General features: G+C 41.8%; 1 protein-coding gene across 4 annotated transcripts in view; it reads right to left on the bottom strand.

The window, feature by feature from the left end:
* FRMPD4 (FERM and PDZ domain containing 4) overlaps positions 1 to 26,918 on the bottom strand; it is a 216,760-nt gene that overhangs the window by 57,877 nt on the left and 131,965 nt on the right. For all 4 annotated transcript variants that reach the window (XM_083612102.1, XM_083612099.1, XM_083612100.1 and 1 more), the window contains exons 3-4: positions 8,580 to 8,740; positions 6,910 to 7,012 (exon numbers count right to left, since the gene is read on the bottom strand). In XM_083612102.1, coding sequence (XP_083468228.1) covers positions 6,910 to 7,012; positions 8,580 to 8,740 — 264 coding nt within the window. The remainder of the gene's footprint in view (positions 1 to 6,909; positions 7,013 to 8,579; positions 8,741 to 26,918) is intronic.

Here is a 26,918-nt window from a genome sequence, read left to right as displayed (position 1 = left end):
GCACTCATCCCGCTTCAGGCCAAGGGTGCCGGCGTTTGTCCACAGACAGCTTTCCAGGTCATGTGGCCAGCATGACTAAACCGCTTCTGGCTCAATGGGACACCATGACGGAAGGCAGAGCGCACGGAAACGCCATTTACCTTCCCTCTGCAGTGGTATCTATTTATCTACTTGCACTTTTGTGTGCTTTTGAACTGCTAGGTTGGCAGAAGCTGGAACACAGCAATGGGTGCTCATCCCATCCTGCAGATTTGAACTGCTGACCTTCTGACTGGCAAGCCCAAGAGGCTCAGTGGTTTAGACCACAATGCCACCCACACCCCCTTGTATACTTAGTACTGACATACATACTACTACAATCAAATGCATTAACATGAATCAACAGCTGTTCTAGGTTGCATCAACAGAAGTATAGTATCCCAATTAAGGGAAGTAATAGTCCTGCTGTATTCTGCCTTGGTCAGACCACACTTGGAGTACTGTGTCCAGTTCTTGGGACCACAACTTAAGAAGGATATTGACAAGCTGGAATGTGTGCAGAGGAAGGTGACCAAGATGCCAAAGGGTCTAGAAGAAGAACAGTTGAGCGAACTGGGTATGTTTAGCTTCTAAAGAGGAGACTGAGAAGAGATACCATAGCCATCTTCAAAAATCTAAAGGGATGTTACATGGAGGATGGCGCTAGCTTGTTTTCTCCAGCTCCAGAGGCTAGGACCTGAAACAATGGATTCAAGTTATAAGAAAGATGATTCTGCCTAAACATCAGGAAGAACTTTCTTACAGTAAGAGCTGTTCGCCAAAGAACAGACTCCCATAAGAGGTAGTGGGCTCTCTTTCCTTGGAGGCTTTTAAGCAGAAGTTGGATAGCCATCTGTCATGCATGATCTACTTGAGATTCCTGCATTTCCAGGAGGTGGATGACATGACCTTATTCAATGATTCTATGAAATCTTTTAGTCACTATTTTCAAAAGTTTCACTAATACTCTAAAAAGGTATGGAATTTATGTCAATTGATTGCCCAGATCAGATTTGTTCCTTTGCTTATTATAAACTTACAAGCTATATCAAAGAACTACACAAATACCACGGTATCTACTATCTTTAGGTACCTAAGAGCTTTCACACAATTCTATGCAGTCAAAGGAAATAATAGTCTTTCAGCATCCTGTGAAACCTCATGTGTTCAGCAACAAGCACCATTAGTGTCAAATAAATCCATGTTTATGATTCAAATGCAGACTCCAGGTTCTTTAATTGTTTGGGAAAACAACACAGAGAACCATAGGGATATATGCTAAACAATGTGACAATTTGTTTTAGAGGAGTGTTACTCACTTTTCTCATGTATGAAATAAAACTGACAGCACAGAGATTCAAATGAGAAATCAAAATGTTCTCAACTGTGCCACATTAGCAATTAGAATATGTTGCGGCAAACTGGGAAAAATTGAAAACTTTCTTAAAACAGTAAATTAGTCTCAGAGAGACCATTTCAGTTTCTCCCAGCAAAAAGTACTCATCCAATGATTGGTCTATAAAACATTAAGAACACTACCTTTCCTAGGGAACCAACAGGCTTGAACCAGGAACTCTGTCAGTGAGAGTCAAGTGTTTTACTCCCTGTGCCAATGGGCAGCTCTCAGGTAAGAGGAACTTTTGGATTCATTTTGCTGCTATAAAGTACTATCCAGATAATGGCCAGAAAGATGTACTGCAGCCTATCAGCCCAGGCCACGTGGACCCAGGAGCCAATAGGGGACCAGCTAGTCTTATATAATTGCTGTCTCCTCAGGAAAAAATCAGACAGAGTAGCTGCTTCCCTTCCACTGCAATGCTGCCTTTGGAATATCAGCCACCTGTCTGCCTGTACTATACAGGGTAGACAGAGGTTAGATTGGACTCTACGAGTAGATTACTGGATTATTTTTGTAGATCTGACAGGCTGACTTCTGTAGTAACTCAGATATAAGCCTGTACTTGAATATACAGCTCATCCAACTAGCACCTGGCATCATTCTTGAGCCATTATTTTGGACCTAGCTCCACCCCTCAAACTGCTAATATGCCCATAATAGCCATAAAATCTGAAGCTTAAGCCAGATAAGGCAGATTTAGCTTTAAGTCCCCTAGCATCACAAATTTGTGGATCTCTAACTTCATTCCATCACCTCCAACAGGTCTGTCAGTCAAGTCCCCTTGGCCATTAGGTGGATGCTACACCTAATGGTCAGGGGTATCTTTACCCTTTTACACCTAATGAGTGCAGGATACTGAGTAGTAGCCTCAGCTGTCCCTGGAATACAGCAGCAGGAGCACATAGTCAAGCACTGTTTGCTCAGGATATTTGTGCAAGGAAAAACATTCACAAAGGACAGAAAGGATAAGTGGTCACAATTTCTTTGCGTATATTACATTATAGGATTTGGCAGCTGGTTTCAATGCTGGCTGCAGGTCTCAACCAAGCCTGTGGTTTCCTATCTACAAGAGGGGAGTTTGTCGTAGAAGGAACTGCTGAACTGGTCAGAGCAGCTTGTTTGCCAGGCTAATATGCCATAGGTGGACCTGTAAGCACAGTCTATTTACATGAATGAAGAGCAGGCCATGTTGCCAGAGAGATAAATGGGTGGGCCTTCCCCTTTCTCACCTGGTCAAGTGTTAAATCAACCTAGAGGCAGAAGAACAATAGCCAGGGCTAGTCCCTAGATGAGGTTGTCTGGGGCTGGAAGGTGGAAACAGAGAGGCTTGATTTTATCTCTGTGCTAAAATGATAGCTATGGCTTTGCAAACCCACCTGGAAGCCTTCTGGGGAGGCAAGATCTGTTGGGGTGTTATTGCAGTGAGTCCTTCCATCTAATGCTCAGGGGCTGCCACTTGTCCTGTACAATACAGGATTGTCCCGTATTTCAATGTAAAATGCTGCATCCTGTATTGATACAGTTTTGTCCTATATTTTGGGTCTTCTCTCTCTCTCTCTCTCTCTCTCTCTCTCTCTCTCTCTCTCTCTCTCTCTCTCTTTCTGCCAAGTTAGGGATCCTCTCCAAATGCATGTGTTTGAAAGGGTGCAGGAAAGGTCATGTATTTAAGCTCTGGGTAGCCAAGCACAGATAGATTTACCAATTCATGTGTATGTGTGCGCACGACAAATTCCAGAGGGGCCATCCTGTTAGGCTGCAATAGACTCTAACAGATTGCTTTGAAGTCACTTTAGTACCAGATTGAAAACAAAAACAAAAACCCAACTGCCTTGGCCTTTATCTTGCCAGAATGAAGGTGGCAATACTAGTTCAAGCTGTATATCTGTGTAAATGAAGCCATATATCCTACAGACACCACAGTTGCCACTGACCTTCATTCCAAGGAAACCCAACCTGGGTCAAACCCCTGAAGTCTCTCATTGCTTGGAGATGAGGGTATGTGCAACAATACAAACTGAAAATCATACCTCACTCTTGGCGATTAAAGGCATAAAATTCCCTTCAGTCATTATTTGTATTGTACACTTTGCAGCATGCTCGACATGGAATAAATGGAGCATTTTTCTGGGGGGAATGCAGAAGTCTGCTATGGTGTGTGTTGATACATACATACATACATACATACATACATACATATTTAAAATCACTCTAATTCCAAACTATACTGTGATTAACTTTAAGACACCAGAACAGGCACCACCAGCATAATAAAATCAGTAGCAGCTGCTGCTACGTAGCAACACAGCAGGTTCTTTAAATAGACCTCAGCTGCTTGGCATGCACGTTACCCACTCTCCTTCTGCAGTTTAATAATATAGTAAGAATTGAGCTTGGCTTTTAGAAGCAACTTATTCCCTGTTTCTTTGCTTGTAAAAGAAGCACCTCTGCCCCTCTTGTAAAGCACAAGTCTGGTTTACAGATACTGATATAAGCAAGCCGTTTTCTTATTTTTTGTCCATGGGGGGGTCATTCACCTGGGGGGAAAGAAACTCAGCAGAGCAAAACGCAAGAAGAAGGGCAGTTCAGTGTGCCAAGGAATAATGAGAGCTTACCGATGCAAACTATACTATAACACTATCTGAGCAACTGGGCTTCAAAAGGCGACGAACACTCTAATTAAGCATGGTCAGCATAGCAGAAGCCCAGTAAAATGAGAAATGTGGATGAACCACAGTTCATTATTTTTTAATGAATCTACTTGGTAGTCTCTAGACCTTTAACTTCACGTTCTTCCAGAGAGAGTTTTCCTACAAGAAGGCTGATCAACATGAACCGTGATAGACTCTCAGTCAAAATTCCTACCGCAAGGCAGGAGTCAAAATGCACACATTCAAAAATATCACTTCAGATACACATTTGGACTACAGCTGGAGGATCACATTTGTAAATCTTTTGGGTCCAAAAACTACTTGCCTGTAGACACCTAAGGACAAGAGTTCCTGACCAGATGCTTCAGTGACATGCCGCTTTTCTATGATTTTTTTAAACCTGTTAAGCAGTAAATAATGTAATCATGTAATAGCCAGCAAATATCCAATTATATGTCGAGTGGATATATATATATAAGACGAAGCATTAGAGGAGAGCTATTATGTTATTGGCTCGGTATGCCAAACATTTAGAAAACTGCAAACACTTTGCACCTCCCCGGTTTTGCTTACTGCTACACTGCCAGAAGCTAAGCTATGGTTTCACTTAGTGATACATACAAACCTGGGCCCTGTGGTGTGTCTACCCCAAACCCTGGTTAAAACTCGTGGTTTGTTTAGGGAAAGACAAACCATGAGACCAGGTTTGCATGTAACATTAAGCCAAACCATGGCTTAACTCCCAGTAGCAAAGCAGCCCTGGTTTTCTAAATGTGCACCAACATGTTTGCTCATTCATACTAAGCCATAGTTTGGCTTAGTATTACCTGCCAACCAGGACATAGTTTCATTTTGTTAACTTTCATTATTTTGTGCAGAAAAATCATACCCCTTGGATTCATGTATCTTTCAAGTTTTGGTTTTTTTAGAGAGAACTGTGGGTGCAGGAATGGGGGAAGGAAGGGAAGCCCAATTTCTGAATACATAAAAGTACCCAAATCATTTATAATCTTAGGCTATGTTGCCTCACAGAAGGAATGCCTCATCATATTGTCACCATGGATTACTTTTTGCCATGATGTGGTGATTGTACTGTACTTTTCCTAATCATTCCAGATGTCCCCATTGAGACGATAGTAAGCTCTTTATGTGGAATGAAGTATTATGTAACTGTAATACAGCTCACTGAAACTCATTAAAGGGAAGACAACTGCTGTCAAAAGTCCCAGCGGCAGGCAGACACAGGAAAGAAAGGGTAGCTTTCTACAGTAAGGACATCACCATCGCAGTATTCCTCCAAGAATTCAGTACCACTTACAGGATCTGTTTACAATTGCCTGACTAAATTGGTATCAAAGGGGTTACATGCAGAATTAGCCCTGGAAAATGCATGGCTCATCTAGGATTCTAGAATGACAGACGTTTGCTTAAAAGACCTACAATCAACTGCCTGAATTCGCCTGCAGGAAACTGCATATACTCCAGGATTGCATACACTCCCTGCAACCATTGCTTTGAAGCATAAAAAGAATCTGATGCCTAGGATGGAGTACAGACTCCTGAGACTCTCTGCTTTCATTTAAAAACCGAATGTCTCCAGTTCTTATGGAGGCCGAGAAAATCATGGAAGTCACAACAGGACAAAGTAGAAATTCCGAGGGGGGTTCTGCTCACAGCAAAACTCCTTGTTCTTCCTTCATAATCTCATATTCCTTGAAGCTGGCCTCAGTAAATTCCCAGTTTCCATGGCTCTCTTTCTTATAATCCTTCTGTCTTTGTCAAGATGATTCTAATACACAAGTACATATAACTAGCTATTAATTTCATACTTGTCACCTGCCAAGCTGTTTCACTAGTAATTTGTTCAAGTCGACAGCTTTTGTGTCTGCCATAGTCAGACTGTTAACCTGTATAAAATCCCTGCTTGTCACAGGTGGTTTGGGGAGGGGGAAAAAGAAAACACTTTTTAAAAGCTATAGATAGCTTTTAAATATATTTTCTTTTCACAGACTACAGTTTTTCATCTTTTCCTAACATTACCAACACTTGGGCAACCTAATTCCAATATATGTTGAATAGGAACAATTAATGTACCATATACAGCCATATACAATATTTAAAAGCTTCTTCCCCACATGGAGTTACAGTTCCCAGAGTGGTTTAATAATCCATCCATCTGGGAAATACAGCTCTATGAACTTTTAGCACCCATAAGAAACTACAGTTCTTGGGATTATTTGAGGGAACACATGACTTTTGAAAGAAGTATAAGAGCTTAAAAGCTGAATTTGTAGCTCAGGTTTGAGTTTGAGGGTAGGGTTGGCTTTCTGTCTTGTGGCTTATAGCTAAACCAATAAAATTATTACCTACCTATTAATACTACTGACGCGGGTGGCGCTGTGGGTAAAAGCCTCAGCGCCTAGGACTTGCCGATCACATGGTCGGCGGTTCGAATCCCCGCGGCGGGGTGCGCTCCCGTCGTTCGGTCCCAGCGCCTGCCAACCTAGCAGTTCGAAAGCACCCCCGGGTGCAAGTAGATAAATAGGGACCGCTTACCAGCGGGAAGGTAAACGGCGTTCCGTGTGCTGCGCTGGCTCGCCAGATGCAGCTTGTCACGCTGGCCACGTGACCCGGAAGTGTCTGCAGACAGCGCTGGCTCCCGGCCTATAGAGTGAGATGAGTGCACAACCCTAGAGTCTGGCAAGACTGGCCCGTACGAGCAGAGGTACCTTTACCTTTTTATTAATACTACTAATACTGAATGCAAAAGTGAAATGGTGTTTATCAAACCACAGCTTGCTGGAGTAGTTTATTACTCAAAATAAAACAAAAACAAACAACTACCTGACGAGGTCGATGACTCTCTCCCTTGGAGCAGTGTTGACAGGCTCATCATTAATCATTATGATCTGATCTCCTGGTATAAGTTTTCCTTCAGAGGGACCCCCTATAAACATATGACATTCAAGCACAGATTATACATCATTTCAAATGTACCAATAAAACGTCTCTGTTAGGCAGATAGTAGATATTCATTATATATTACTATGATGGAGATGTGAAGTACCTTCTACATCCAGATCATCCTTGTTGAAGGCTAGTTTTAATCATTCAAAAATATTAATTCACTTTGCTTTTAAATTGCCCCTCATGAAAAAAAATCCCTGGGTGGCTTACAAAATATTATATAAAACAGAACCCAATCTCAACAACAGACACAATACAGTTCTGTTGATTCTACCATAAAACTGTAACACCACCAACAAGCAAGTGAGAAAATGGTTTTTTAAAAAACATCATTTCAATAGATTCAGCAGCAGTACATCATAACAATAAGATCATAATCAAAATGATAAATTTCCACCAAAAGCTTGGGTTAACAGAGATGTATTTAACTAGATGCTGCAAATCTAGAAGTACAAGGGCCAGCCACATCACTGCAAGGAGGGAATTCCACATTTGGGGATCCACTAAGGAGAAGGTCCTATTCCACTTCACCACACAGTGAGCTGCACTCACCAGTGGGACACCCAAAAGGACCATCTCTACAGATCTCTGGGCTGGCTCAGCTGATATGGGAGGTGGCACTCCTTCAAGCATTTTGTGCTGGAGATATCAAATATCAGTGGGAAAGCAATGATATCCGCCCCCTCCACGTGAGATGTACAGATATACAATCAAAACGGATCAAAGAATTGTACCAATAGTAGTTTTAGTATCAATTTCAGCTTCTTATTTCAGACTTCTGAAATTCCCTAGTGGCACATGAAGCAGGGATAAAGCAGGGATGGGCAGAAGCTAGACCAGGGTCTACCGGTAGATCACTGGATGATTTGCAGTAGATTATCAAACATTTCTGACTTCCAAGTAACAGCAACATTATTATTATTATTACTTTTCAAATTAGCCTGCTAAAATGAAGAAACAAGGCAAAAATAGGAATGGATTATGAGCTTTGTTCAGGTCCTGAAAGCAAGAATTCCTGAGCTCTTTCTTAATTCCAAGTGTATGTCCATTTTGCATTTGTACTTGATTCTAGCAGGTTGATCTAGGGGTTGTAAGGGTGGGAGGAAGGACCAAAGTAGATCCTGGAAGCTGGACATCTGCCTGCTCAAGGCTCTGCCTAACCACAGATAACCATCTACCCATGCACACTTCCCAGAAGTGTGGTCCTTGTGCTTTAAGAAGCATCCAGGATATCCCAGATCCTGGGATACTGAGTAAGTAAAGCAGGTCAGGTCTGTGAGATGCTGCTCTCCATTATTAAGTGACAGCCACAGCGGAGGAATGATTGATAGTAATATGCCACCTGCTAATTAATTTAAGATGAGGGAAAGAGCCAACCTAGTCACCAATATAAGCTTTAATGTTGATTATGGCTGTACATTAGAAGGATTCACAGCAGAAAGCAGAAATGTTGAAATCATAATGCAGTCAGTTACACACAATAATCAGATCCATTCTTCTGCTAGGTCATAAGTTTTAGAATAACTCAAACATAGAAGGAACCATACCTGGTGTGACAGAGCGCACCACCACAGGCTTTTCACTGCCAGCCACAAAACCAAATCCCAGCACTGGATCTCGCCTCATTTCCACTTTCCGAGGGGCTGGAGGTGTGATTTGGCAGCTGTCTAATCGTGGGTCATCAAAAGGGGCAGACTGCGTTATGTGACTAAGTGGAAAAGAAACATAAAATATATATGTTTGTTATCTATTAAAGGTTACTTACCTAGGTGACAGAGTGACATGGTGATAAAAACTGAGGACAAAGTCATATTACTTTAAAATTCATCATCTTATGTTGGAGAAATGAGGAATAAAACTTCAAATCTACATAAAACATCCTAAGTACATATCAGCAGAACACTCATAACTGGGTTCACCTTGTGCCTTCTTGGCGTTTACACAATACATGCAAGTCCAGTCGAAGTGTTCCAGAGAGTAATAACAGTAGTAAAGTTACACTTCAGTACATCAGCATGGACACTTTCTTACCTAGTAAATAACACACAGGGGGACTAGCAGATACGGCACTGGTAAATTTAATTCAAATTTTGTCTCCTAAACCAAGGTTTGGAGGCTGCAGTGGAGTGGATGGCAGTGGGATGGATGAAGGTGAATAGTGAAGGGGAAAACTGAATTCAGACAAGTTGGAGAAGAAGAATGCTGAGATCCTGAGTAGGGTTAATTTAGCTGTGATACAGTGAACTTAGAAAGCTGCCTTATACTGATTCAGACTATAGGTGATGGTAACTCCATCTGATCAGAAGGTTCTTGGAAGTGATTTGGCAATGATTCTAGAAAATAGGCTATTATAAAATGTAGGTATTATAAAGAGCATTCATAATAGACTCCAGCTATGTGTGAGAAGATGTTCAGGAGCAGTCACATCAATGGCATTCCACCCATCAGCCAGGAAACTCCCCAGAGCTATCTGGACGCCATCTGGATCAGTCAACTTCCAGGTGTGGAATATTCCTATATGTCAACAGAATGTTACCTGCCCATGACAAGGAGACAGTTGTAAAATCTCCCACTTTCAGGTCACCCTCTCTTCTTGCCTGGCTAACAAAACCAAATCCAAAGTGTGTCAGCATGAATACTGACATTCCCCCAGGACTAAACGTGGGGTTGATCAGCACCATGCCCAAGGCAGCAATCTGTCCAGCTCACCCAACACAAATTACAAACATTCAGCCAGACAGGAAACCTGGAAAGAGCGATAGATGGACTTCTCATAGACTACCACAACCCCCTCCAAAACCCTATATCCTACCCTGATTTAAATTTTCTATTGTTAAATTTGTATAGTATTTAGATCTCTTTTCAAAGTCAACTTAGACCTTCCTGTTAAAGTATTAAAACCAGGAGGAATAAAATAGGAACACTGGAATAATGTGTTTGTTATGTATTTATCTCTCTACCTACAAACTAACATCACACAACAAACCATTAGTATTTGGCAGTCAAATAAGTACTGTGAAGTTAACATCTTCTGATCATTTAAGGAAAATGCCTACAGGGTGTAAAGCAAAGCAAAGCGAATTATCATGAGGACTCTTGTATGAATACTTTGTCTGCTCAATCAGCTAAAAATATATTCCTTTCTAAAAGTCAACTTCCCCTTTCCACAATTCTGCATTTATAATCTTCCTTTTCTGCCCTTTCTCTAAGAAGCTCAAGGTGGTGTAGATATGGAGTCGTCAGACAGTCTTACATCAAGGCAACAAATAGGCCCAGACTAGATTACATTCAAAATGGCTGCTTCGTTGTCAGGTGCCTCTCATGCCCTGGTTCCTGCATTTTCATCCTTACAGTGTTTTACTCAGTATATATACTCAATATATAGGCTATATGACAACCACATCAGGTGAATGGGAAACTTCGCATCAAAGCAAGGGGAGGGGAATTCTGATTCCCCCCCCCCCATTTCTGACAAAGTGTCAATTCTATTTGTTCATAAGCTTCTTCAGCGATTAAATCCTCTGAAGTTAGGTCATTTTATAGCGCTCTATAAGTAGAAGCCATCTGGATGAGCATATGGTAGAAATGTAATTAGAAAGGGGTGGGGGGAAAGTCCATTTTCTTTTTTAAAATAAAGTCACATACAGCTTTTACATAAAATTGATCTTGGTCAAATCAATCATATACAAACATGCCAAAGGCTGCCTTGCCTTTCTCATACAAAATGTAGAACATCTAGACCTAAACACAAGAAAGCAGAAATACATCTACAAACCTGAACAGAGAAATGGTGCATAATGACTTATAACTGGGGACTTTGGTATTTGTTTTTTTTTCTATATTGCAATTTCCCAGATACTTCTGAACCCCACACAAATGTAACTCATCTCTCTCTGGTGTATACTAGTGAAGTTGTTGTAGGGTGCCCAAGGCTGACAGAAGAACTCTTCAGTGAGTGAAGAGGTCCTTACGAAAGTAGGAATCTCCTCCTGTGAGTGGGAACGCCTTCCGTTACATCTCACACAATTTTTTTTGTATGGAAGCCACCCTGGCAAATTTAATTTGAAGGTTGGGATAAAAAATCCATTTAAACTTGAAGTTTCTATTCACAGAATGAAAATGTTGGACGCAGCCAATTATGTCACCGAGTCAGCACACTTAGTAATCACTGAAAGGGCATCAAGGGAATCACTCTTAAGTTGTACAGGTGTACATGGGCATGTCCAGATCATATCACATCATGCATTGCATATGTAGTACATACCTTCATGTGGAGTATTACTAAATTTGAAATTGTGTGAACACAAGCCTTTGAGGATTTTTCTCTATTCACATTACTGCTGATATGTGCTTATGCCATCTTCCTACATTATTAGTCAACAAACTTATGCTTTAGAAAAGAAATTGGCCTGAGAAGAAAGAGACTGAGAGCTATTTTTTCACCTCATAAAAATGCATCGGTGAACCCGGTTGCAGAGTCTTAATGAAATGCAGTTTACAAGATAAAGCAGAGTAAAGTGGGCTGGAGAAGTGAAAACACATGGTAAATTAATTGAGGTTGAAGGGCTCTGTACTAAAGTGGAATGAACAATTCTTGTTAGTTGTGTCTGTGACAGGTTTCATTCTAAGGGGAATGACAGCAACACATCTGCTTAAATTGAACCTCAGTCTACAAACAGAACTCCAATATGCCTTCAGGTGATGTTCTAGAGCTTTTCTCCATCATGAAGAATAAGGCACTGATGTGTCTAATATATCATGAAAAAACACCGGTAAGCCCAGCAAAACTGATATACATGCATACAGACATGTGTGTTTGTGTGGTCTAGACATTAGAAGACTAGAGTACACAGTACTCAAATGCTTCTGAACAAAAGTTCCCAAACCAGTAGCATGTAATCAGAATGCTCTTAACATTTTTGCAGCAATCGCAGGCAAATTTACTCACTAGTCGCTTTAGTGACAAGAGAAGAGACGATTATCACACTTGACAATGCATGTAGACAAAGTTCAGGTTTTTAAAAATGCAAACTGCCTCAGCTGTGGGAGGGGCTGGTATTAATGAGAATAATGGGGAATTCTCCCTCCCCAAAGCTTCCGAAGAGAGGTTCTTCTCAGGCCTGCTCTGAAATGTCTAGTGCAGTTTGGCTCATAGATTGCTGTCAACAGAAAATCTAAACAGTTGTAATAAAGTAACTCTTATTTATTCCTCTCCTTAATGTCCATTCGCATATAAATTAAGTGCAGAGATAAACTGCAATAATAAATACATCTTGTATATTTAACAAGACACAGAGATCACTGTGCTTAAAGACCTTTGCAAACATTAGCTCAGCAAATCTATAGGACAGGCCAGTATCCCCATATGAGAAGTTGCTTTAATGGATGTTGAAATGTATGCATTGCCTTCTTATTAATTTATGTTTCAACTATTGAGATACTGGAGGCTGATTGTTTATGATTTTATTCACTGCAATATTTTTGTCAGTTTGATGTAAACTACCTTGAGCATATATGGGAATGGGATATGCAAATAAAACTGGTGTTTGCATTATCAGATGGGATGCGGGTGGCGCTGTGGGTTAAACCACAGAGCCTAGGACTTGCTGATCAGAAGGTCGGCGGTTCAAATCCCCACGACAGGGTGAGCTCCCATTGCTCGGTCCCTGCTCCTGCCAACCTAGCAGTTCGAAAGCATGTCAAAGTGCAAGTAGATAAATAGGTACCGCTCTGGCGGGAAGGTAAACGGCGTTTCCGTGCGCTGCTCTGGTTCGCCAGAAGCGGCTTAGTCATGCTGGCCACATGACCCAGAAGCTGATCCCTCAGCCAATAAAGCGAGATGAGCGCTGCAACCCCAGAGTCGGCCACGACTGGACCTAATGGTCAGGGGTCCCTTTACCTTTACCTTTTGCATTATCAGACGAGCGGGGATAATGGCTTGCCTAAGTGAGTTCACTGGTAAGCTTAGACCAGGGGTGGGCAAACTAGGGCCCGTGGGCTGGATGCAGCCCAATCGCCTTCTCAATCTGGCCCGTGGACGGTCTGGGAATCAGCATGTTTTTACATGAGTAGAATGTGTCCTTTTACTTAAAATGCATCTCTGTGTTATTTGTGGGGCATAGGAATTCTTTCCTTCCCCCCCCAAAAAAAATATAATCCAGCCCCCCACAAGGTCTGAGGGACGGTGGACCGGCCCACGGCTGAAAAAGGTTGCTGACCCCTGGCTTAGACCCTTCTCTGCGTGTGTTTGTGTACATATGCATGTAATTGCTATGCAACTGAGGTTTCCAGCTTAGAATGTGAAAGGGAAAAGTCCAATGACATGCAAATAGGTGACCACACTCATTCATGCAAAGAGGCTTGTTGGACTATAACCGTGTAAATGGCTTGGATATGCTGTACTGTGAAATGTCAGGAAATTACTATAGCCAATACTGCTGTTTAGGCTCCAGATGTTACTTGTGTACAACCTACTTCCCCTCCAGTCAGTTTTTCTTCTTTCCACTCCTTCCCTAACAGTTACTTCAAAATAATTGAACTGGAAGTAATGTGACATTTGGATCTTGACATTTACATTTGGGGTAATCAAGGAAGCATTGCAACTCCTTAATGAAACAAACAAAATAAGAAATGAGAGTAAGATAATTCAAGTTATTTCAGGGTTTGGGTTGAATTCTTTTAAAAAAAAAACCCACCAACTTCTAGAGCAAAATATGCTCCCCAACTGTTTTCCATTAAAATTGTGAAGCCTTCTCTTCCAACCTTTCTCAAAGTCAAAAGCAAATGGTTTTATTATATTGCATTTGGCAGAGAGCCACATTTCGGAGCTGGGAAAATCCTAAATAGACTGCATCAATTTTTGTTACGGGCTGTGACAATGATATTTTGAGAATTATATTCCACTGGAGTCATCTGTACTGGGTAAACTTTTGAGCACTCAGGACTGGGAAGTCTAAAGTTTCAAATGTCTTAAAAATGTCATAAGTCCTGTGAATATGTAATGGCAAGAAACATCAAATCCTGAGGTGGAATGGGAAGAGCCCAAAGAATTGGAACTCGGTGACCCTGGGGAAGGTCCTAGCAGGATGAAGGAGGTGAGTTTGAAGAGGGGTTCAGTAGTTCAGGGAGTGGAAAGCTGGATGCAGGAGAGGGACCAAGAAGGTTAGCAGAGGAATGTCCTTTTCCTGTGACACTGGAGACCTCCTGCCAATGAGAAATCTCCTCCTTTGGAGGAGGCAACTGAGAATAAATCTGATGAGCTGGTGCCACCTTTGCCTCTGTATCCAAGGCTGTGGCGGAGCTTCATGCTCCGGCACCGGGGGGCGGAGAGCAGGCAGGGGCAGGGCGTGCATCCTGGGGGTGTGACGCGCAGCCTGCGGCGGTGTGGTGCCCAGCACAGGCGGGGGGGGGGGGAGCCGCAATAGTACCCCACCGGGATCGCGCTGCCGGGGGCGGTGCACTCCCCCCCCCACTCCTCTTCCTCCGCCGGTGATCCAAGGACACAGAAACACCAGTGCTGGCATGAACAAACTTTGCAAACCCAGGCCACTTGAGGTATGCCCATTTGGCTGCCCAGTCCTGGGACAATGGCCACTTGTCATGCTAAATGCTGTGCCCACCCTGTCTTTTAAAAGAAAAGTACTGGGGTGTGTCACTTGTTTGATCAGTGTCTTAGTTTGCTCTTGGCCATGCATCTCTACCTCTTCGGCACTTGTTGCCCTGTGGAAACCGAGCTTTGCCTATGCACTGTTTTGATTAATGCATTAGGGCTTTTGGAAGCCGAGTCCAATTCTTCATCCAGCACTGAGGGCCAGGACACAAAAGAATAAAATGAAATAATATAATTCTGATGGAATATGCACAAGATTTATGTATATTAACTTGTAGATTTTTGAATTGCATTTGGTGAAGTCCAAATGAAAATGAACAGCATAATTGGCAGAACAACACTTTTAATTAATAGTGACATATTTAAGTTGCTCAAGTTAAATAACATATTAATATCAGGAAATCTAATAATTTATTAATCCCCAATTAAATTAGCATGCCTCCTTATTAACCCTAATTTAACAGAAACTTTCTAATGTAATTGATCATGGTCACCACCAAATGCATGTCATTTACTGAATTCAATCATAACTTTGTGATAAAATATTTCTCAGAATTAGGGCCTCAAATCCAGAGTTCTTTAGCATTGGTTCATTGTACTTCAGCAAAAAGTAGGAGATAGGAAAGACCTATTCCATGAGCAGAAATCTATTCATGGTAGTTAGGATCAAAGCCAGAAAGTTTTGCTGTCATTTCCTCCTTCTGTGATGGCCAAATTACCTGTGATGCTAAACATGTCAGCTTAAAAAAAACAAAAAACCCAACAACTGGGAATTGATTTTCAATTGGCATTGCAGCATGGGGGGGGTTAACCCTTCTTTCCCCAGCTACAATGCAGATGAAAATTCTTATTCTTTGCTGCCTCCAGTGAAATTATTATATAGTTGCAATATAATTGTGTTATCAATAAATAATCCATGACCTTGAGAATACCCATATGCAACTCATTGCTTCATTTGTAATCACAGGTATAAGACTTTATACCTGTGACTTTATGCTAAGTCAAAGGATCTCTTAGCAACTAGGACCTTAAAACTTGCCTTACTGAGAAAATCCTGCAAACTTATCACTTAAGCAACTGTGCTTATCACCATGAATAATGAGCCCACAGTTCCATCGCATGCAGCCCTTAAATTGTTATTCACAAAAGTAGGATTTTCTTCCTTTCCTGCATATTGACAAAAGGTTTATAGTACCCATTCAAAGATAAAGCATAACCAAAATACACTGAAGTTGAGGTGCTGTTTTTTGTAGTTTCTACTTAAACTCTTCTGCATAGAAAAAAGGGAAAAGGCTACCATATGAGACCTAAACTCAAGTTACTAAGTACAGTAGAATAATTGTTGCCTCAGCACAAATCTATACAAAGATGGGCCTCAGTAACCAAGGTAACAAGCCAAACAAGTTAATGTAAACTTAGTATATAAATAAGGCAAACCTTTTGAATTTAGAAAAACAAACAGTAGTTAATAAAATACGCAAAACACACTTTCATCAAGGCAGGCAGAAGATATGATTACATTGGTTTAAGAAGCTATTTCCCCCCACCCCACACACAGTCTAGCTTATAAGCCAAACAAATTGAATAAAAAGTGAACCTGGAAGATAAAACCAGTATATTTAAACACACTTTTGCCAGCTCAGAGATTTCACTCTGTCACAGAATCCATAAATTTAGTTGGACAGTAATATCATTTTATGAAGCCGCATTTCATTTCATTTTCTTTTGTGAAAACCTTGACAAAATATTTGACAAAGAGAAGAACAGATTTTGCTTTCTCATTTCCATAGAAACTACGGGCCCCAGGAATTAGCAGAATCCTTTTTGTCTTCAGACCACAAACTTGTCAGAAACGGAGAAAAAAGCATATCCCAAGCTGGCCTGAGAACTGGAGTGGGCAAACTGGGCAGTAGTAGGCTAAATGTTTTTACCCTTGCTTTGGAGCACAGTTTGCTTTAAAAGAAGCATTTTGAGTGCATGATATAAGTAGAGCTTGCCAGTTGACCAGAAAAAACAACTGTATAAGATGTAGCACACCATCACTTCCAGAAAATGCTGCCTCCTAAATCTGTAAAGTCAAATGACTGAGTAGATGTGTGTTCAAGTGCAGACTCAACAAAATCAGAAGCAGCTTATGCAGTATAGACAGAGGGAAATGAGCCGTTTGGGGGGCTTCTTGGCAACCTGATCATTGTTGTTGTTTTATTATTATTACACTTATTAATTTGTAAACCACCATAAGTTACACATAAAAAAGTTAAAAACGTTAAAAACCACAAATGCATTTAAAACAAGATGAAAGCCCTAACACATGGAAACACGTGGTAAATACTGGTTTAGCCAGCTGGGGAAGCTTGTCAGGATAGTGGGTACCTGTCGTATCTCGACAGGAATGCTATTCCACAGAACTGGGGCATCCACACTAAAAGCCCTGCTACAAGTTACTGTGGAGTTGGTTTCTGAGATCTTTGGAAGGAGGATTCTTCCGTGGTCTGCAGCAATCTACTGGGTGTATAAGGGATTAGGCCAGGCTTCCTCAACCTTGGCCCGCCAGCTGTTTTTGAGACTACAATTCCCATAATCCCTGAACACTGGTCCAGCTAGCTAGGGATCATGGGAGCTGTAGGCCAAAAAACATCTGAAGGGCCTAGGTTGAAGAAGCCTGGATTAGGCAGTCTGCTTATTGAACATTCATTCTGCTTCCTTTTGCAGGGAGGTTAAATAACCATCTGCTTGTTTCCCGTAACCTGAATCTCATCCAAACTGGGGCTGATGGGTGTTCCGCCAGAATTTCTTGAAATATCTTTAAACTTGAAAGTGTAAATAAAGGGGGGGGGGGATCCACTGAATGCCCCCTTTAGAAGTATGCCATCTTCTTATAGCAAAAAAAGGTCTGATCTTTTGAGGGAAGTGGTGTTGTTGCACAAGACCTCCCAGTCAATGATTGTGCAACCAGAATTTGTCAGTATGTGATTTTCACCTCAAAATAGCAACCGCCTGGAAGTGCCTTAAGTCCCTAGTCACATGCATTCTTTATAACGGGCTGAAGTGTCATCCTCACTTGCTTTTGGTGCTCTCAGGTTGCATCAGCTACTTTTGCCTACTGAGTTCTCTCTTTCCTAAATCCTTCCGGCCATTTCAACAATACCAATGTAATCTTCAGGTGAAATGAAAACAGTCCTAGCCATGCTGAAAGCACTTAATTTGCTTTCCAAATCATGATGCAAATGCTTTCTTCCCCTTCCTGGGGGTTGGAGGAGCAGGGCAAGGAGAGCAGCAGAAGGAAGAACAATTAATCCTTTCTGTCAGTATAAGAGTGTGCAGCAATGTTTTGATCAGACTCTCAGAGTCACAAAGTGAAGGAGTATTTGTGATTCATAGCAGGCAAATTCTCTGCAGCAAAATTAGCTATTCATCTCCATTCTTAAAGGAGCAAAACGGGTTGCAGCCAAACTGTGGGCCTCTACAGGCTGTTAAATCATTCTGAATGCTGGACTGCACTGAGAACAGGCACCCGGTAGTGATTAGTTGTCAGTAATCGGTACTGCTGAGTTTTTAAAAAGAGAGAGAGAGAGAGGATCCTGTTATAAAATCCTGCATGAAAAAACCATCCTAAGCAGATGCAAGGATTTGTGTTTATTTTTAATGACTGCATTTTGAAGAGTTATTTGTTCATAAAATAAATCATGAGGCACAGAACAATCTTTGAAGCCAAGAAGCTAAGACAGCCATACTCACTAAGAATTCTTAAGGCAATTCTATTCAGGTTATCCAAGCACCACACCCAATATAACTAAGGTGCAGTTGGCATTGCTAGTATTGCCCCTTCCTTTTTTATTTCTTGGCCAATGGTATGTGATTGATTAGTCTGAAGAAGTACAATACACAACCTTCAGAAGAGAAGACCTATCACTTCTTTAGTTGATATCAGTCAAACATAGATTGCATGAAGTGTGGCTGTTGTGGCAGAAACATGTTCTATCCTCCACTAGGCTGCACCAGTTTAAATGCAGGTGGGAGATTGCATTTTAAATGCCCCTGTCCTGTTCCCTGGACTCCAGCTACAACATATTTTGCTTCTCAAAAGAAATACAGTACTTTCAAAACCCGATATTTGAGAAATGAAGTTTGCACTTCAGTATCAAACAAATCCAAGCCACTATGGTTCTCACATACGCTGCTGTACTCTTAAAACTCCTTTTATTTTTGGGCCTCCTATATGGCTTTCTGTTACACTTATATCAGCAGCAAGTGTAATCTGTCCCAGGGCATAACTAGTGAAGGAGAAAGAGGGGGCATCTGCCCTAGCAGGCTCTTGGAATTCAAAACAGCGTGCAATATATTCACAGTGGTTAAAATAGTGTTTAATTATGTAGGTCAGGGTCCATGTGTCAGCAATTATTTTATCTGGGCAGGCAGAAGATGGCAGCATACAAACCTGGATATGTTAATTGACTTGTTACTGCTGCTCCTATTTGTGCAATTGTGTAAACTTCCAAAACGCCAATAAAATATTGCTGATGCACTGAATTTCTTGTCCAAACATTTATAGCCCATTTTACTGCTTTTACTTTAATAAGATTGCAGGTGTACTTCCTTTTTAACTTGAAAGAAAATTGCTGGGTTTTTCCCCCTTGACCATTTCTTCCCATAAATAAATGAGAAACTACATTTCTGCAGCTGCCTTTTGATGGTGGCAAAATGGCTTTTTGGCAGAGCTGTCATCCATCATATTGTAACACACTGCATTTAGCAACTACTATTTATAGTGTGTCTGATGCCAAAGCAATTTTTCAGAGCATGCACTGACTTGAGAAATGTTATTGTACAAATCCATTGGTCCAAACGTGCATTGGAAATTACCTGTAGCTCAGATTTATTTTATGTAAAATAATGGCTTCCCTTCATTGGGGTCACTTAATATAGTTATGTTTTCTAGGGGCAAATCACTAAGATTCTAGGATAACAAAACAGAACACAACTAAGACTGACAGAAATATATATAGTCCACCGTGACCAATTCAAGTGCTATTTGCTTTTTGCAGAATCACAGCCTGGTAGCTTACAGGAAGGAAGGAAGGAAGGAAGGAAGGAAGGAAGGAAGGAAGGAAGGGAGGGAGGGAGGGAGGAAGGAAGGAAGGAAGGAAGGAAGGGAGGGAGGGAGGGAGGAAGGAAGGAAGGAAGGAAGGAAGGAAGGAAGGAAGGAAGAAGGAAGGAAGGAAGGATCACATTAGCGATTTTGAAAAAAGGAAACCATGCTTCCAGTCCTGACAAAATCTTGGTACTTGAAAAGTAGAATAAAAATCCCAAAGCAGATTAGTCAAACTACAGTGTGCATGTCCAGAGTGGACACAATAAGTAAAGCAGGCTCTTATAGGGGCTCTCCTTATCTTCCTCTTCCCCAAAAATGTTACCTCCAGGTTTCCTGGCAAACTGGTCACTGCAAGACTTTTCCATGCATCACACATTATGGCATCCAACAGAATGCTTCTCCCCCAGACTCCCAGCTGCTTTCACCAAATTGGGATCTTTCCCATCTTGGATCATGGCAAGTTTAGCGCTCCAGTCGCCCCTTCCTCCTCCTACGGCTGCTGCAACAATCCCTTATGTCTGCCAGCCTTTCTTACATTTTTATCGTTAACACGCAGATAGACACACTTGCACCTCAGTTATTTATTCATGGTTTGCATGTTTATATCTGCACACACACACCGCACCCCTCTGCATTAGGCCAAGGAACATCAAAGCAGGAGAAACGGTGATATCAGCAGGAAAGGAGACAGCTGGCATACCAGAACACCCAGGAGAGAAACAGGGTTTCTGCCAGTTTTCCAAAACCCCATACCTCATCATCACAGCCCCCTAGATTCTGTTGCTCCTCTCTCTCTATGCTGCAGGTATAACTTCAAAAGGCTTCAAAATGTCACGTGCCAGCATTTTGTTGTTGTTGTTGTTGTTTAGTCGTTTAGTCGTGTACGACTCTTCGTGACCCCGTGGACCAGAGCATGCCAGGCACTCCTGTCTTCCACTGCCTCCCTCAGTTTGGTCAAACTCATGCTGGTAGCTTCGAGAACACTATCCAACCATCTCGTCCTCTGTCGTCCCCTTCTCCTTGTGCCCTCAATCTTTCCCAACATCAGGGCCTTTTCCAGGGAGTCTTTTCTTCTCATGAGATGGCCAAAGTATTGGAGCCTCCAGCTTCAGGATCTGTCCTTCCAGTGAACACTCAGGGCTGATTTCCTTCAGAATGGATAAGTTTGATCTTCTTGCAGTCCATGGGACTCTCAAGAGTCTCCTCCAGCACCATAATTCAAAAGCATCAATTCTTCAGCGATCAGCCTTCTTGATGGTCCAGCTCTCACTTCCATACATCACTACTGGGAAAACCATAGCTTTTACTATACGGACCTTTGTTGGCAAGGTGATGTCTCTGCTTTTTAAGATGCTGTCTAGGGTTGTCATTGCTTTTATCCCAAGAAGCAGGTGTATTTTAATTTCGTGACTGCTGTCACAATCTGCAGTGATCATGGAGCCCAAGAAAGTAAAATCTCTCACTGCCTCCATTTCTTCCCCTTCTATTTGCCAGAAGGTGATGGGGCCAGTGGCCATGTTCTTAGTTTTTTTGATGTTGAGCTTCAGATCATATTTTGCGCTCTCCTCTTTCACCCTCATTAGGAGGTTCTTTAATTCCTCCTCACTTTCTGCCATCCAAGTTGTGTCATCTACATATCTGAGGTTGTTGATATTTCTTCCGGCAATCTTAATTCCGGTTTGGGTGTGATCCAGCCCAGCCTTTCACATGATGAATTCTGAATATAAGTTAAATAAGCGGGGAGACAATATACAGCCTTGCCGTACTCCTTTCCCAATTTTGAACCTATCAGCTGTTCCATATCCAGTTCTAACTGTAGCTTCTTGTCCCACATAGAGATTTCTCAGGAGACAGAGGAGATGATCAGGCACTCCCATTTCTTTAAGAACTGGCATTAGGCATGCAGTATTTTGGTACCAGTGAGGTATGGTCCAAGTAAGAACTGTGCAGGCATGCAGATGCTACATGCATATGGGGAAGAGCAATTCAGATGTAATGCCAGATGTGTGGGGGTCACTTACACAGGTAATACTTTTTGGCAGATTCCACCAGGCTTCTCACACATTTAAATCAGCTTTCAGTGACCTGAATGCACAGGCAAACTGACCCTGATGGATACAGTGCTTCATCTATTTGAATATGTGCTTAAGAACAATGGAGGCAATAGACTTAACCACACCTCATAGGACATAAGGCCGTGTTCCAAGCAAAACATATAGTTAGCATAATATACAGCAAAATCTCTCTCTCTCTCTCTCTGACACACACACACACACACACACACACAATATTGGATTCCTCATATGCATTTATTTTCATGATAGGTGGCTTTATTGTTCTTCTGAACTATATTGAGGCGCAAACATTATTACTGTGCATGTTTCCTGTGTCCAAAAATAAAACACAAACCTTGATTTTAATTATGGGAAAATGATTAAGCCCTAAGGAAGCACATCTACATTTTTGTCTGCCTTGTTCCTATTTGTAATCCCAGCTAATTACTTCCCTTGTCAGAAAAATATTCTCTGAAGTCCTAAGACACAGGAGAAACACTTCAGTTCCTTTTATTTTGTATGAAACAGGTTGGATGAAGTTAGGTGCATTTGTGGCTTATTGACTGACGAAACCCAAAGAGCACTCACTAATAGTTCCTTATCATCCTGGATAATTTATGGGTTAATTGCCAGCAAATTAGCTGCTCCTCAAGGTTGACCAGAGATATTTTGCCACCTGGAGAAAAGGATAAGATGGTGCCCCCTTCTGCATTCCTCATATTGAAGCCAGCTGGCAGCTTAATCTTATTTCAGCACTGGTAATGGGACAGAACCCTCTCCCTGTATGCCACCCCCCATCTCCGTGGGGAGTCCACAGAGCAGGTTTTGAGGAGTCAGGGTGCATCAGAAGAGGAGAGGGTACGTTCTGATGAGCAGACAAAAACCTTTGTACTCGCAGAAGCATTTCATTGAATACTGCCCAATATGGTTTTCATTAAATATTCTAAATCTCCACATTCACTTTGAAGTTATATTCACCCATCTGCATTATTGAATGATCAACAGCTGTATGAGTTTACTGACACCACTGACAAATATTGTTTGAAGTGAGCTGATGTTATATGAAAGCACTGTGCATCTCTGGAATTTCCCCAGAATTATGTAATGACACAGAACGGAAAGTATCCAAGTTTTCTATAAATCATGTTGCTCTGATCTCACCAAGGCAGAGGCATCTTCTAAACTGCATCTGTGAGGCTTTTGTTTAACTTTTCTAGCCTGTAAATTCTTAACTATTAGCTTGCAGAAATTTGCACAGTAACTGACATGATGTGGGCAAAGTATGTTTAAAGGGTAAAAGGGACCCCTGACTGTTAGGTCCAGTCGTGGACGACTCTGGGGTTACGGTGCTCATCTCGCTTTACTGGCCTAACCAGAGCAGCACACGGAAATGCTGTTTATCTTCCCGTCAGAGCGGTACCTATTTATCTACTTGCACTTCGTGCTTTCGAACTGCTAGGTTGGCAGGAGTAGGGACCGAGCAATGGGAGCTCACCCCGTCGCAGGGATTCGAATCGCCGACCTTCTGATCAGCAAGCCCTAGGCTCTGTGGTTTATCTATCTATCTATCATATATCTTTCTATATCTAAATATATATATATACAGTATATATATATATATATATATATATATATATATATATATATGCACTGAAGGTATAAACTATTCTAAGAAAATTACTGCATAGAAAGTTCATTCCTTATTAGGCATATAGTATTTGTTTGTTTATTTACAATCATAGTATTTGCAAAGGATGCAATTCACTTCAAACATCATTCAGAACAACACTGGGTCTTTAAAAGAATTGTTCTGCCCATGTAAACAAGCCTCTGGGATATTCAGGATTACAGGTGTTAAGTAACAACTGGGAGTATCCCTGATTCTGTGAGCAAGACAAAAAGCAGCAAAAATATATTTAAAAATTCAAGCAGAATAAACATTTGGGCCTGATATTAGGAAAAGCAGGCAATGTATAATGCATGCCCAATAAAATATATGAAAGCAACACAGCCTCAGAGCTGGAAACTATAAGTAGATGGGAGTCAAAAACCTTGACCTTCTCATTTGTTCACTATTGATCTTCAAGCATAAATTGATGAGTATGTTTGTGAGCCTCTGTGTTGAATACTGTAGGTGTTATTAGTAGTTAGGGAGCATCGCCTACCAGTGACATGCCATTAATAATATAAATGATGGAGTTTGGCTCTCTCAGAGCCAAGGAAAGCTGCATTCACAATAAAGAAAAACAAAACAAAACACATTTGGTTGCATCTGCTTGGGTAATTGCATGGCTTCTTCAAGGTGCTTTAAAAAATACAAGGCAGATGCAACTAAAGAGCAAAAAGAAGCATTGTAACAAATGTACTACTTTATTACAATTCAGTTCTTTGGGCTATATATGAAATTAAATTCTGTCACTGTGAGTCCCAGTGCAGAGAAATGAAGGCTGTTGTGTCTGAGAGTTTCAGTACCCAACACGGAAGCTTTTGCATACTCATCTGCATGGCTAAAGAATTTAATCCAAATTTCAGACTCATATGAACTGCCAATACTGGTCACAAACCACTGTGCCCTTTTCATAATACTGTTGTGAGTTTGGGGCAGGTGTAGGCTGTATGCCTGAGTCCCTTCTAATTCCTAAACAGCCTCAGTCCAGTATATCTGCAGGAGCATCTCCACCCCATCGTTCTACCCAGACACTGAGGGCCAGTGCCGAGGGCCTTCTGGTGGTTCCCTCGCTGCGAGAAGCCAAGTTACATGGAACCAGGCAGAGGGCCTTCTCAGTAGTGGCACCCGCCCTGTGGAACGCCCTCCTACCAGATGTCAAAGAGAACAACAACTACCAGACTTTTAAAAGACATCTGAAGGCAGCCCTGTTTAGGGAAGCTTTTAATGTTTGATATATTACGGTATTTTAATATTTTGTTGGAAGCCACCCAGAGTGGCTAGGGAAGCCCAGCCAGATGGGCGGGATATAAATAATAATAATAAATTGTTGTTGTTGTTGTTGTTGTTGTTGTTGTTGTTGTTGTTGTTGTTATTCCTGGATCCAACAAGCATTCAATTGCTGGAATAGCCAGGCAAGTTTCTTTATAATGGCCCCTAAATATGGGCCATTAAGATAGCGGACAACAAATGGGTGGGGGTCCTTCCCTCACCTGGCTGTTAGTGTGAAGTACAAAGGCCAGAGTTGTGTGTATGAGCTAGAAGCAGGCTGGGCAGCCGAGAGACAGAGCCATGCTTGATATCTGCTGGAATCCAAGGCTGCGGCCATGGGAGAAACAAGAACTTCTTGGGTCATTAAAGCTATGAGCCGTTCTACAGTGGGCTTAGGTTGTATATATGTGTAAATAAACAATATATCCTAAAGACGCAACAGTCTCTGCTGTTCTTCATGCCAAGGAAACTGAATCTGGGTAAGCACCTGGAACACCTGGAACACCTGGAATCTCACACCACTCGGAGACTGGGATGGCATGCAACAATATACTCCTGCTCAGAAGAGGTTTGCAGTCCTCTGGACACTCCCATTAATAGATGGAGCAAAGACAATTTCCCGCTTACATACTGTTCTAGAAGGTATTCCAACTCTCTGGGGAATATTTCTGCGGGGTGAAATTAGCGGCAGAGAGGAGGGAGGTCCAGTGTAAACTACCTGTGCCTTTACACAGAACCATGCTGGAAGTGTCCTTCTCATGAGTAGAACCCCATTCATGGGATCCTTGAATCCAACCCAGCAGCATCACTAACAGACTCAAGCCTTTTAGACCTATAGAGCAACTTCACTGTGCAGTGCTAATGCTAAACTCAGGTTACAACAAAACCTATGGCTTTCATCCTGTTGGTCAAAAAAGAGGTAACAGAAACTGAGACTGCCCCCCTCCCCATAGGCTCAGAGTGCTCTGGGGCAGTGAAGGCTGGTCCATTAGGATGAATGTGACACTGCCTGACCCACCTCAGCCTCCACCTGCTTGCCTTCTTACTTACACAAGAACAGCGGGAGCCTTTGGCTCTGGTACCACCCCATTTTGGTCTCCTTGCCCTTCTACCCCACCAGTCTCAATGGGCACCGCCTACCACTGCTCTGAGGTATAAATAACATTTATATATCCCAATCCTTCTGTTTATATCTCAAAGCACATTCACCCCCCCAAAAAAAAAGAATCCTGGGAATTGTAGCTTGTTGAGGGTTCTGGGCATTGTAATAGTAATAATAATAATTTTTTATTTATACCCCGCCCTTCCCAGTTCAGAAAACGGGGCTCAGGGCAGCTAACAACAAATTTAAAACACCTAATTGATGCAACAAAAACCAGCATAAAATACAATATAAAACATGAATAACAATAAAGTCAGAATTCAAAAATCAATTTAGGGGGGAAATCCATCCAATAAACATTAGATGATCACCAGGGCTAGCTGGCTAAATTAGTCCTATTTGGGCCAGCGAGGAGACCAGGGGAGAATTAGCTGTGGGATCCCAGAGCGGGTAATCTTCACAGAAAGGGGAAGAGGGGAAGGAAGGGGAATAAAATATCAGGCTGAGTTAAAAGTTTTATTATTATTATTAATAATAATAATAATAACAATTTTTACACCCCGCCCTCCCCAGCCAAGGCCGGGCTCAGAGCGGCTTACAAGCAATAATAAAAACAAGATGAATGATTACAACTTAAAAACAAAAATAAAATACAACATTGAAATAATGGAACATTAAAATATTAAAATGTAGCCTCATCGCAGGAGGAGAAGGAAAAGAAAAAAGAAAGAGAGGGAGGGAGGGAATCAAATTGGCTCCAAGCCAAAGGCCAGGTGGAACAACTCTGTCTTACAGGCCCTGCGGAAAGAAATCAGATCCTGCAGGGCCCTGGTCTCATGAGGCAGAGCGTTCCACCAGGCTGGAGCCAGAGTTGAAAAGGCCCTGGCTCTGGTTGAAGCCAATCTAACTTCCTTAGGGCCTGGGACCACTAGGGTGTTGTTATTTATGGACCTTGAGGCTCTCCGTGGGGCATACCAGGAGAGGCGGTCCCGTAGGTACGAGGGTCCTAGGCCGTGAAGGGCTTTAAAGGTCAAAAGCAGCACCTTAAATCTGACCCTGTACTCCACCGGGAGCCAGTGCAGCTTGAAAAG

This window comes from Podarcis filfolensis, assembly GCF_964270895.1.
Source record: "Podarcis filfolensis genome assembly, chromosome: 4".
Lineage (NCBI taxonomy): Eukaryota > Metazoa > Chordata > Lepidosauria > Squamata > Lacertidae > Podarcis > Podarcis filfolensis.
This window is presented reverse-complemented; position numbering and strand designations above follow the sequence as displayed.